Genomic DNA, 13,711 nt, shown 5'->3' on the forward strand with positions numbered 1-13,711 from the left:
TATCCTCCTCACAGTTCACAACCCTTCCAAGTTTTGTGTCATCTGCAAGTTTTGAAATTGTGCCCTGTACACCCAAGTCTTTTCTTTCTTTTGGGCCTCCTTATCTCGAGAGACAATGGATACGCGCCTGGAGGTGGTCAGTGGTTTGTGAAGCAGCGCCTGGAGTGGCTATAAAGGCCAATTCTGGAGTGACAGGCTCTTCCACAGGTGCTGCAGAGAAATTTGTTTGTCGGGGCTGTTGCACAGTTGGCTCTCCCCTTGCGCCTCTGTCTTTTTTCCTGCCAACTACTAAGTCTCTTCGACTCGCCACAATTTAGCCCTGTCTTTATGGCTGCCCGCCAGCTCTGGCGAATGCTGGCAACTGACTCCCACGACTTGTGATCAATGTCACACGATTTCATGTCGCGTTTGCAGACGTCTTTATAGCGGAGACATGGACGGCCGGTGGGTCTGATACCAGTGGCGAGCTCGCTGTACAATGTGTCTTTGGGGATCCTGCCATCTTCCATGCGGCTCACATGGCCAAGCCATCTCAAGCGCCGCTGACTCAGTAGTGTGTATAAGCTGGGGGTGTTGGCCGCTTCAAGGACTTCTGTGTTGGAGATATAGTCCTGCCACCTGATGCCAAGTATTCTCCGAATGCAGCGAAGATGGAATGAATTGAGACGTTGCTCTTGGCTGGCATACGTTGTCCAGGCCTCGCTGCCATAGAGCAAGGTACGGAGGACACAGGCCTGATACACTAGGACTTTTGTGTTCCGTGTCAGTGCGCCATTTTCCCACACTCTCTTGGCCAGTCTGGACATAGCAGTGGAAGCCTTACCCATGCGCTTGTTGATTTCTGCATCTAGAGCCTAGGTAGGTGAACTCTTGAACCACTTCCAGAGCGTGGTCGCCAATATTGATGGATGGAGCATTTCTGACGTCCTGTCCCATGATGTTCGTTTTCTTGAGGCTGATAGTTAGACCAAATTCATTGCAGGCAGCCGCAAACCTGTCGATGAGACTCTGCAGACACTCTTCAGTGTGAGATGTTAAAGCAGCATCGTCAGCAAAGAGTAGTTCTCTGATGAGGACTTTCCGTACTTTGGACTTCACTCTTAGACGGGCAAGGTTGAACAACCTGCCCCCTGATCTTGTGTGGAGGAAAATTCCTTCTTCAGAGGATTTGAAAGCATGTGAAAGCAGCAGGGAGAAGAAAATCCCAAAAAGTGTGGGTGCGAGAACACAGCCCTGTTTCACACCACTCAGGATAGGAAAGGGCTCTGATGAGGAGCCACCATGTTGAATTGTGCCTTTCATATTGTCATGGAATGAGGTGATGATACTTAGTAGCTTTGGTGGACATCCGATCTTTTCTAGTAGTCTGAAGAGACCACGTCTGCTGACGAGGTCAAAGGCTTTGGTGAGATCAATGAAAGCAATGTAGAGGGGCATCTGTTGTTCACGGCATTTCTCCTGTATCTGACGAAGGGAGAACAGCATGTCAATGGTCGATCTCTCTGCACGAAAGCCACAATGTGCCTCAGGGTAGACGCGCTCGGCCAGCTTCTGGAGCCTGTTCAGAGCGACTCGAGCAAACACTTTCCCCACTATGCTGAGCAGGGAGATTCCACGGTAGTTGTTGCAGTCACCGCGGTCACCTTTGTTTTTATAGGGGGTGATGATATTGGCATCGCGCATGTCCTGGGGTACTGCTCCCTCGTCCCAGCACAGGCATAGCAGTTCATGTAGTGCTGAGAGTATAGCAGGCTTGGCACTCTTGATTATTTCAGGGGTAATGCTGTCCTTCCCAGGGGCTTTTCCGCTGGCTAGAGAATCAATGGCATCACTGAGTTCCGATTTGGTTGGCTGTATGTCCAGCTCATCCATGACTGGTAGAGGCTGGGCTGCATTGAGGGCAGTCTCAGTGACAGCATTCTCCCTGGAGTACAGTTCTAGGTGGTGCTCAACCAAGTCTAGGTCATTAGTATACATCAAGAAAAGCAGGGGTGCTAACACCGACCCTTGGGGAACCCCACTATATACATTCCTCCAGTCCAAAACATCAGCTATTCACAACTACTCTCTGCTTCCTGTCACTCAACCAATTACGTATTCATGCTGCTACTGTACTTTTTATTCTATGGGCTCTAAATTTGCTGACAAGTCTGTTATGTGGCACTTTACCAAATGCTTTTTGTCCATGTACACCACATCAGCCCTCTCCGTTACCTCATCATAAAACTCAAGCAAGTTAGTTAAACATGATTTGCCCTTAACACATCTGTGTTGGCTTTCCTTAACTAACCCACATTTGTCCAATTAATAATGGGAGGGGGAGAGGACACAGCATACTTTTTGAATTTTCTATAAAAACCCAAAAGTGAAAATATTAGGCACATAAGAATAGACAACATTCAGTCCCTTGAACCTGCTCCACTATTCAATTAGATCATGGGGGATGTGTTTCCTAGTTCCATCTATCCGGCTTGATTTTGTAACTCTTAATACCCTTACCAAATAAAAATCTATCAATCTTCATTTTGAAATTTTCAATTGGCCTAGCCTCAACAGGCTTCTGGGGGTAAGAGTAACAGATTTCCAGTAATTTTGTGTGAAGAAATGCTTCCTGACATTACCCTAGAAGGCCTAGCTCTAATTTTAAGGTGATAATTCCTTGTTCTGGACTCCCCTGTCAGAGGAAATAGAGCAAAACTCTGTAACTCATCAAATTCTTTAATCATCAACTCTCAAGCGTCAATACTATATCAAAATATTGAATTTATATCTAGTCAAAATAATGCATTTTTCCATTTCTCGTATGGGCAGTTTCAATGACTAATATCATGGGTTCAACAGACAATGTAGAAGCAGAGCAATTACATCTGCGATCATTTCGTTGAGGACAAGAAAGCAACATTTTTCAGGGTTATTTATTACAATGTGACGGCATCTAGGCACAATTTCTCTTCTGTAAAATTGTTCAATATTAAACACTTTCAAAACTTTAGTTGAATTCCTCAACTGATTATGGCACAATTTTGCTATTCTCAATTTGTACAATATGATTAATATTCTACACAATTCTTCAAAATGTTTGCAATTTTCCAGATACATAAATTGGGAATTTCAACCTCACAAATTCTTTTGCTACCACAAGTTACTGGCCAGGAAAAAAAGAAATGGTTCAACAAGAGAAGCATTGTTCTACAGGCAAGAAGTGAAGGTATCCATCACTGCTCTCATCGGGCCATAGTACAAAATACAATGTATAAGAGTTTATAGCAATTCCTGAAAACAGTGCATATTTCGAACATTGCAAAGGAAGATCAGTTGACAGATTAATTTCAGAAATACATCATCTTTGGCCTCAGGCTGAAGGGGACGGGGGAAGATGGGATATAATTGAGCATCGCTTTTAGGAGACAGGAGAACATGAGAAAATGCAACAACAAAAGAAAAGAAATGCAGCATGTTTTCTAAATCTGTATTGGTTCATTTTGTTATATTGTGAGACTGTCTGAATAATTGTTGGTTTGAAAAGCACCTTTACCTTCAAAATGTGCAAATGTTAAGTTGTATACATTTCATATGGGTTCAAATCAATCACGTTTAAAGTAACTTATGAAGTTAGTCAGAGTGTAGGTAACCTGCACAATATGATTACTCACCTCGAAGCTGCTATATCCACTTTTGTTCTGGCAATCGCTGCTGCTCGATGCGCTCCTTCTGTCGCTCTCCCCACTTTTTCTTTAATTTTGCTGGTTCTGATGGGTATGAGGTGCTTTTTCTTTCCTCGGACTAAAATATTATTTTTATATTTTCCTTCTTCCTTTGTGCCATCCGGAAAAGTCGTACATCCATAACCATTCCTCTGATTATTCAACCACTCTCCCTCGTACTTCATACCATTTGAGCGCTCACTTACACCAAACCCACTACGTTTATCATTTTTCCATTCCCCCATATATGATTCAGTCGTGGTAGCATCGACATGGTCTTCCACTGGTAAATATTCAGAATCACCTTCTCCAAAACTGATCGTTGAATTGGCGTCACTATTTGCTGAACTTATTCTACTCATTGATGCTTCACTCCGCGCAGAGCTACGTTTGCTAGCCAAAGATGACTTGGACTCTGACCTTTTGAGCTTTAGATTTCCCAGGAGTGATCCTCTTCTGAAAAAGCCCTTTTTCTTGCCAGTCATTAGTTCTGTATCACTATGAAATGTGAGGACAAATCCACCTCTTGTGCCAGCTGGACTATCTGCAGATATATCATGTAGGATTGTGCCATTGCTCTGTTCACTTCGAAGAGATGCTAGGGAAGTGCGAAGTGGTGAGCGGATGACTGTAGCCATACCAAATGGCACACTCTGGCGTACACCATATCCATGACGCATTCCTCCGGCCCACTGTCCCTGGTACGTTCCTTCAGAACATGGATTAAAAAGGAATTACAATGTGTAATTGACAAACTCAAGCTTTAAATACTAAACACACAAATTTAACAGGCATTTGGGCAATATTTGCCCCTTCAAAAAGTATTTGCAACAACTGTTTGCAGTTTTCCACATGTTTGTGAATAAATCAATCTGAAATTTGAAACTAGGAATTATATACCAACTTTTAATGCTTAGTCTGTGCATAAACATTTTATCAAGTATATGGATAAATAACTTTTTCCATCTTAAATATCCTTTGTTTTTAAATTCAGTTGTTTACAAAGCAAACAACTGATTCTCTGAATACTGAATTTCAAAATAGAATCAAACAATTTCATTATTCACCAACTCTAAGAATTATAACTCCGTATTTTACGTTACTACGGTTGTCGCTGTCAATGACTATGGATTTGTGGCAAATGATGTTAATTAGATGTCACAATTCTGTTTTTGTTATAATTGCACTTCTAGGAATGCTTACTGAATACAGAGACTAACACTGTACTGGATAGTCTAACATGACCCTGAGGGGTCTTCACAGGGTGGATGTGGAAAGGATATTTCCCCTTGTGGGAGAATCTAGAACTAAGGGTCACCATTTAAAAATAAGGGGTCGCCCATTTAAGATAGACGTGAGGAGAATTTTTTTCTGTGAGGGTCGTGAGGCTTTGGAACTCTTCTTCAAAATGCAGTGGAAGTCTTTAAATATTTTTAAGGCAGAGGTAGATAGATTCTTGATAAGTAAGCGGGTGAAAGGTTACTGGGGGTAGGTGGGAATATGGAGTCGAGGGTACAATCAGATCAGCAATGATCTTATTGAATGGCAGAGCAGGCTTGAAGGGCCGAGTGGCCTATGAATTAGGAGCAGGAGTATGTTCATACATATGATATTACAATACAAAATAGAGGAATAAAGTGGGACATATGCTGATAGATAAAGAATGATTAAAAAAAAGTGGGGAACATCGTAATATGGGTGGGTGATTTTTGAAATGATGTTCGAGATCAGCACTTAGAAGATTACTTGCCATTACCTGCCAAGTATATAGAATAACCTATGTTATCAATTGCTGCCATCTTGAAATTCATCTCTTGATCACATTCTTTGCAGTATGCCACAAAGAGGTCTCTGTCTCATAGGCAGAAATCAGACTGTTGCTATGAATGGACAAAGGATGCAACAAGATATTTTGTAATTGTCTGGTGGTGTGAGGAGCTAAAGAGCCAGTAGAAATGCTCAGTTGGAGTTCTGTAATCCAGGCAACTTTGACCGTTCAGACTTCGTGCAGCGAAGCTATCATTTCAGCTTCATCTGTGTAATGAGCTCTTCCGGTGGCTCAGGAATATCTTTGTCTTACAAAATCTTAACACATACCAAAGGTGAAAGTTCAAAAATAAAATGGCTAAAGCTGTGCCTATGGCTTTCACAGATCTTATGTAAAAGCTTGTAGCATTTTGAAGATTTGGGAATCAATGTAAAAGTCTAATTGAAGCCATAGCTATATATAGACGAATCCTCATAGGGTCTTTCCACAACTTAATCATTATACTCAAAAGGTAAGATTAGCTAACACATTAGAGTTATATGGGACTGGAAAACTCCAGAAATTATAATTTTATACAATATACCCCCAACTTATCAGAAAGCAAAATTTGTTTTTTTCTCTTCTGAAATAGGAACATATAAGTATGATATTAAATAACTATACAAGGCATTCCAACATCATTTGATTCTATCTAGAACATAAAAAGAGACGGTCCCCTTTTACCAGCTCTTGAGAATCACATAGCCATCCACTTCGGTCCCAGGTATGCAGCAGGAATGCCAATTAGATCACAAACATTCAATGTAACGCACTATATTGGTTAGAACATAATGGAATGGAGATGATACCCAGTAAAACGTAAGCATTGAATGTTTGGTAGCTAAATATTGTCTGAAACAGCTGCCACTTAACTGTGAAATAATTCTTTTTTTTTTAATTTCTCAGTGAGGTGAGTTTTGCTGTGGAAAGATTTTCTCCAAAACAAAATTTTTGAAGCATATCAAAGTTGTCATCATGCTACTTTTTTTTTAAAAAAAGTATCTTACAATCAAAACTGGCATCCAGGGAAACTGATAAGTTGGCCAATAGCCATAGAAGTAGTTCTGTTTCTTTGGACACTCCTATTCTTGCATTCACTGGACTGCAAAATGAACCATAACATTGATATTGATCTTTGTGTGACTGTCTTTTAATTTTGAACAAAGATGATCCAATGATTACTGCAGTTAGTTGGGCCAGTTGTAGTTAATCATTTTATTCGTGGAATTTGTTAGTTTTATTACTTAATAAAAAAAAATCCTTCAAGCAAATTCAATTTCCAGATATGAATTTTCATTTATAGTAAAATTATTTCATAATTTGTCAGATTAATCCTTTAATTTCTGTACCAAAATTAAGATAAATTTTGTTTGCGATCACTTTACATTGCAAAATAGTCTGTAGCTCCATCGAGCTAATGTTAATTTATAACATTCAAGTTATGACCAGGTGAGAAAGGGGTCTAGGGTCCCCTCAGCCTTCACCTGGTCTTATCGTAACAGGATTTTAATTTTAAACACACCGTGTTTTTAGCTCCCCCTTGGTGAATCCTCATTCACTGCTTTCCAATTATAAGGCAAAGAAACCAGCACAAACAGTTCTTAGGTTTAAAGAAGAAAGGTTGAAATTTATTAAACTTAAACTCTAATTCGGTTAACGCCTACGGATACACGATGCGCCCACGCTAGCATGCATATGCGATACACACATGCAGATATAGAGACAGAAAAGAGAAGAAAAATAAAGTGGAAAAGGTTGAGGCAATTTCTGAAGAGGGTTTTTGTTATGCTTCTTCCAGCTCGTTGCAGAATCCTTGATTGTAGGTAGATTTTGCTCTTCGTTGGGGCCCAGTATTCTTCTTAAATTTTGTTCACTGTAGGAGACCTTTCTCTCTTGGGGTTCATGTGCCTTCAGTGGATTTGAAGTTCTGTGAGAGAGAGGGAGAGCCAGACAGGAGAGATCTTCTTCAGTCCAGGAGCATACTGCAGTCTCTCAGTTCAAACTGTTTGTACAATTCAGAAAAACCAGGTTGCCAAGCAGGCTAGTCACATGACCAGCTGGTCTGACCACATCTGTTTGTAGATTCGACCACCCCAGCGTCATCTGAATGTGAGGGAACTCAAATTTCAATGTCTGGTGCTCAAAGTCCATTGTGGGTTAAACTGAATAGGAGAAGTAACCCCTTTGTCCCCCCAAGCACTGTGTTAATATGCAAATGCATTTCCAGCCAAGGGTCTGGTGATTTCTTTTTTTAAACAAGTCCCTCCTTCACTTCAGCAACAGTTTTCAAATCAATGTTTATATGAGAAAATTAATGTGCCTCATTCTTGGCAGGTGGGGGGTCTGCATGACACCTCCACACCCAGCAGAATGAAAGGAGATTTGAGAAAAGCGCATTTCATTAAAAGGGTCGAGAGAAAATACAAGATACAGGAAAAAACTATGCATTTCTCTCATTCATTCAGAAATCCTAAAACTTATTAAAATTGCTCCCCCCTTTTTGGCATCCCAGTAAATATGTGTTTTTTTGGAGCAAGTTTTTCTTCAGTTTGCCCATTTCCATGACTGCCTAGGGTTTTGGCTCCTGCTGAGGTCTGCAAAGGGGCGGGCGGGGGGGAAAAGAAGTTATATTCAATTAGCTATAAGTTGGAATTTTTTTTTCCTCAGGTCAGTAGTGGGTCTATTCTGAACTCTCTTTCAGTGCTTTGCTGAGTTATGCAAAGGTTTTTGACTTCAGGGGATGGGTGGTTCTTTTTTTTCTGATGGTGGTGGAGGATTCTTTGCTAATCTCCCTTTTGTCCTCTGGGACACTCCTGCCTGCAGGTATATGTGCAGACTCTACTGCACTCTCCTGTGGAATTTTGACTAGGTGAGACATCATCCTCATGGTTTCTCTGCCCCCTATAGGACTTTCTTTGTCTCTGCAGGTTCCTGTAAATGCTCTTAGCAACTCTGGTGGTGTGCTTCTAGTGCCTGCATTTACATAAGAGGATGTAGGGTCTAACTTCTCAAATTTTTCAGGGTTGGCTGACCAGACAGTAGGGGGTTTCATCCGGGATTCCTCCCGGACTTCCTTTAAACTACCCTCTTGGTCGCTTTTTCCCCCCTTCCCTTTCTAACTTTTTGCCAGCCATGTGCCAGCCTTTTTTTCTCGGCGGGGGTCCCTTACAATTCACCAGCCCTCTGCTGGAGGGTCCTCCTAACACTGGTACAGGACTTAGGGGTACAGGTTTCACTGTAGGTTGAGGTTTCCCCTCAACCTGGCACATGTGGCAACTCTTGTAGTACTCCACCATATCTTTGTGGAGTTTTGGCCAGTCAAACTGCTGTCTGATGCGGGCTTTGGTCTTCCGTACACTGGAATGTACAGCCACTGTAGTCTCGTGGGCCCTTCTTAATATTTCTCTCTGGTACCTCTGCATCACCACTAACTGGTGAACTACTGTCTACTCCTTGCTCTCACGTCTGTGAGGAGAACTCCATTTCCTCATCAGTACCTCATGCTTTAAATAGTAGCAATCAGGGACTCCCTCTGCTTCACTTTCAGACTGGGCAGACAGTGTTAACTCTCGCAAAACTGGGTCGCCTCACTGAGCCTCAGCTAGGGAAAATTTATTTAATTCACTCCCTGGGTCTTCTAACTTCCCAAAGAAAGTCTCAGATAGACAGACTGCATGGTCATCTACCTGCAGTGACAATGCAGTCTCCTCTGGCGGAGCTGGTTTGGTGAATGGCCTGATTCATTACACATTCAGGGAAACTGCAGGGGACCGTCTCCTGCCACTGCCCTGTCTTTCTGACCTCCTGCAGTCTTTCACTACTTGGGGGGGGGGGTTCCCACCTTCACCCCCGCCAGGTAATTGCCTAGGAGCAAGTCAACCCTGTCCATAGCCAAAGTAGGGTCAATCCTTACGGTCACCTGTCCTGAAACTAGGTGGCACTCCAGGTGCACCCTGTGTACAAGTACAGGTATACACAGCCCTCCAAAACCAATCATCACCATTCTGGTGTTCACTGCACTCCCTGGGGGGGAAAGGTCAGGACTTTTCCCAGTAAAAGGGATCGAGTGGCCCGTGTCCCTGAGAATTACTTGCTTGCCTCACTCGAGGGTATGGGGTTACTTTCCCTTCAGACGCAAAACCCTGACAACCTTCAGGAATCCGATTGAATTTTCCTGCACTTGCAGCCCTGAGCTTCCTGGGTCTCACTCTTACTGCAGTCAAAGCCACACCTTGTTCTGCTTTGCTTTCCATCAGGTCCCCGTCTTCACTGAGTGCGTGTGCCCTGTTTAACCCGACAGGTTTTCCCTTTAATTTCCAGCAGTCAGCTTTTAGATGACCTGCCGTATTACAATGAAGCACACAGGATTCTGGGTCTCACTCCTGCTCACCGCATCTTCCTTTTTGGTTAGAGGAGGACCCCGTGTCTCCTGCTTTTCTCTCTCTCCCAGGACTGCTTGGGCTCCTATCACCTTCCCACGCTCTGTCCTCTTCGGATTTGTGGGGGTGACTAGGAAAGGTTCTCCCCTGGGAAACCGACTTATAAATTAAAGCAAACTCATCAGCCAGAACGGCCGCTTGCCGGGCTGTCTGGACCCGCTGCTCCTCTACATGTGTCTTTATGGAGAGCGGGAGAGAGTGCTTAAATTAGTGTAACAGAATTACTTCTCTGAGATTCTCATAGCTGAGCTATACTTTAAGAGCCCTCACCACTGGTCAAAATCCAGCTGCTGACTTCTTTCAAACTCCAGATAAGTTTGATTAGCTTGCTTCTTGAGGGTTCTAAACTTTTGGCGATAGGCTTCAGGTACGAATTCATATGCCCCGAGGAGAGCATTTTTTGTCAGTTCATAATTAGATGAACTCTCATCTGGCAACAGGGAATAAACCTCATGGGCTTTTCCGGTTAGCTTGCTTTGTAATAAAAGAGGCCAGGTCTCAGCTGGCTATTTTAGCTGCCTTGCCAGTTTCTCAAAGGGCACAAAAATGCTTCTAAGTCTTCCTCATTGAATTTTGGGATTCGTTGGGCTAGTTTTAACATGTCTGTACCCAACCTTGAGTTATCCTCCTCCATATTGGCCATGCTTTCACTGGGGTTACCCAGTTACCCCCTAATTAACTCAAGCTGCTTCAGCTCTCTCTCTTTGTATTCCTTCCGGAATGTTCTCTCTCTCTATCTCTCTCGTTCCTTCTCCTGTCTTTCTTTTTCTTCACGTTCCTTCTGGAAGGCTCTCTTTCTCCCTCTCCTGCCTCTCTCTCTTTTTTTTCCCTGTCTCTCTCTCTCTTTCCCGGTCTGCTAATTCAAGTTTCCTTTGTACCAATTGTATCTTTGCTAGCAATATGCTGTCAGGGTCTACTTCTAACCCAACTTCTGCTTCTTCAGATTCAAGGGAAAGATAGTTGGCCACTAGTCTTAGGAGTTCAGACTTCCTAGCCTTGCCACATACTGTGATCCGACACTGCTCAGCCATTTTTCTCAGCTCCTCCATAGACAGTGATTTTGACTTACCCCAAGTTACTTCACCATGGCCTGGGGAGCTACTAGCTTCAATTGCAGACATTTTAGTATTCAAGCACACACAACCACAAGAAAACCTGTATTGAAATCTTGCTCTTTTTTGATTGGGAACAATTAGGCTTCCCACTTCCAATTTCACTTGTTTGTGGGTAAAATCCAGGATGGTAGCCCCCAAATCTCTGTTATGACCTGGTGAGAAAGGGGTCTCGGGTTCCCTCAGCCTTCACCTCGTCTTACCTTTACAGGGTTTAATTTTAAACACGCTGTTTTTTTAGCTCCCCCTTAGTGAATCCTTGTTCACTGACTTCCAATTATAAGGCAAAGAAACCAGCCAAACAGGTTCTCTTAGGTTTAAAGAAGAAAGGTTGAGATTTATTAAACTTAAACTCTAATTCGGTTAATGCCTACGGATACATGACGCGCCCATGTATGCTAGCATGCATACGTGATACACACATGTAGATAGAGACAAAAAAGAAGAAAAATAAAGTGGAACAGATTAAGGCAATCCCTGAAGAGGGTTTTTGTTACGCTTCTTCGAGCTTGCTGCAGAGTCCTTGATTGTAGGTAGACGTTGCTCTTTGTTGGGGCCCAGTATTCTTCTTAAACCTTGTTTGCTGTAGGAGACCTTTCTCTCTTGGGGTTCATATGTCTTCAGTGGATCTGGAGTTCCGTGAGAAAGAGAGGGAGAGCTGCACAGAAGAGGTCTTCTTCAGTCCAGGAGCATACTGCAGTCTCTCAGTTCAAACTGTTTGTACAATTCAGAAAAACCAGGTTGCCAAGCAGACTAATCACATGACCAGTTGGTCTGACCACGTCTGTTTGTGGACTCAGCCATCCTGAAATTTGAGCTCCCTCACTTTCAATGTCTGGTGCTCAAGTCCATTGTGGGTTAAATTGGATAAAGGAAGTGACATTTTTGTCTCCCCAAGCACTGTCTGTTAATATGCAAATGTATTTCCAGCCAAGGGCCTGGTGATTTCTTTTTTAAACAAGTCCTTTCTTCACTTCAGCAACAGTTTTCAAACCAATGGTCATATGACAAAATTAATGTGCCTCATTCTTGGCAGGTGGAGGGGTCTGCATGACAAGGTGAATAAAGGAACACACTAAAAGCTAATAACATCTCCCAGTTATCAAAGGGATTCATCTATTTTCAGCTCTACCTCACCAACACATCTGCAACCCCCAATTTGTCATGCTGCTTGTCCAACATCCGATACTGGAAAAGCAAAAATTTCCTCCTACTAAATACTGGAAACCAAAGCCTTTGTCTTCAACCCTGTCACCAACTCAGTTTCCTAGCCACCAACTACATCCCTCTCCCTGGGCACTGTTTGAGACTGAACCAGGTTGTTCACAACCTTGGCATCCTATTCTCTCCACCAAGACAACCTCCTTCCACCTTCACACAATTGCCCATTTCTACCCTTGCCTCAGCATTTCTTCCACGAAAACCCTTATCCATACCTTTGTTGCCTCTCGTTTGATTATTCCAATGCTCTCCTGGCTGTCCTCCCAACTTTTACCCTCTATAAACTTGAGCTCATCCAAAACTCCGTTGCCATATCCATAATTGCACTAAGGCACACATTCATCTATCACTCCTGTGCTTGCTGCTCTGGTCCAGCAACACATCGATTTTAAAATTCTCATCCTTGTTTTAAAATCCCTACATTGCCTCAGCCCTCCAAGCTCTGTAAACGCCATCAGCCCTACAACCCTCTGAGATCTCTCAGCTCCTCCTATTCTGGCCTTTGGTGCATCCCTGAATTTAATCACTCCACTGCTGGTGGCAGTGCCTTCAGCTGCCTAGGCCCTAAGCTCTGGACTTCCCTCCCTAATCTTCTCTGCCTCTCTACATCTCTCTCTTCCTTCAAGATGTTCCTTAAAACCTACCTCTTTGACTAAGCTTTTGGTCACCTGTCCTAATATCTCAGGATGCTTAGTGGCAAATTTGTTTGATAATGCTCCTGTAACGTGCCTTGGGATGTTTTACTAAGTTGTTGTTGGCTACTCCTGATATATTTGAATCACATTTCTAAATATACACTCAGAAGTTTCACTCTTACGTCCTATTTATTTGTAACATAGTAACAGCTTTAGGCAGAAGACCTATCCCATCTATCCACGGTACTCCCATGGTGCAGTTCTAATAACCTTGAATCCTACAAGAACCTATCAGATTCGTTTCCACCACTGTGCTGGTAATCTGTTCCGTATATTAACCTACTCTTAGAAAAAAACTCCTCCTGCCTTTCCTACTTTATTTTGTTGTTTGTAATTCATACATATATACATATGACCTCTCATATTTAAATTCTGCAAATGGCAGAAAAGCTTACTGGGATCCAATTTGTCAAAGCCTGCCATAACATTGTCTTATTCATTAGAAATAAAAATCTCTGCTCCACCAAGCCACAGGGTGAGCCTATAAATCTTTGGCTGTGACAGTAAGTCAGTAAGTAGGTGACTCAAGGTGAAAATGAAAAGGTCAACAACTTGAAATGTTAAATTCGGGTTTCTCTCTCCACAGATGCTGCCAGGCCTGGTGAGTATTTCCAGCATTTTCTGTTTTTATTGTAGGTAATTCTGGGATGACAGAATAGCCTTAAGCCACTGTTCCTCCAATTTTGTGCGTGCCCATGTCTGTCTGTGTTTATCAGTGTACATGTGCATCTGT

The 13,711-nt window shown here is 42.7% G+C and overlaps 1 protein-coding gene across 8 annotated transcripts in view; it reads right to left on the minus strand.

Moving 5' to 3' along the window:
• The window catches only part of jph1b (junctophilin 1b), a 170,915-nt gene that overhangs the window by 140,489 nt on the left and 16,715 nt on the right, over window positions 1–13,711 (minus strand). For 5 of the 8 annotated variants that reach the window (XM_068032060.1, XM_068032059.1, XM_068032063.1 and 2 more), the window contains exon 2: window positions 3,654–4,413. The exons of the other annotated variants lie outside the window; for them this stretch is intronic. In XM_068032060.1, coding sequence (XP_067888161.1) covers window positions 3,654–4,413 — 760 coding nt within the window. The remainder of the gene's footprint in view (window positions 1–3,653; window positions 4,414–13,711) is intronic. 8 annotated transcript variants of the gene reach the window in all.

The sequence above is a fragment of the Heterodontus francisci genome, chromosome 5 (genome assembly GCF_036365525.1).
Source record: "Heterodontus francisci isolate sHetFra1 chromosome 5, sHetFra1.hap1, whole genome shotgun sequence".
Taxonomy (NCBI): domain Eukaryota; kingdom Metazoa; phylum Chordata; class Chondrichthyes; order Heterodontiformes; family Heterodontidae; genus Heterodontus; species Heterodontus francisci.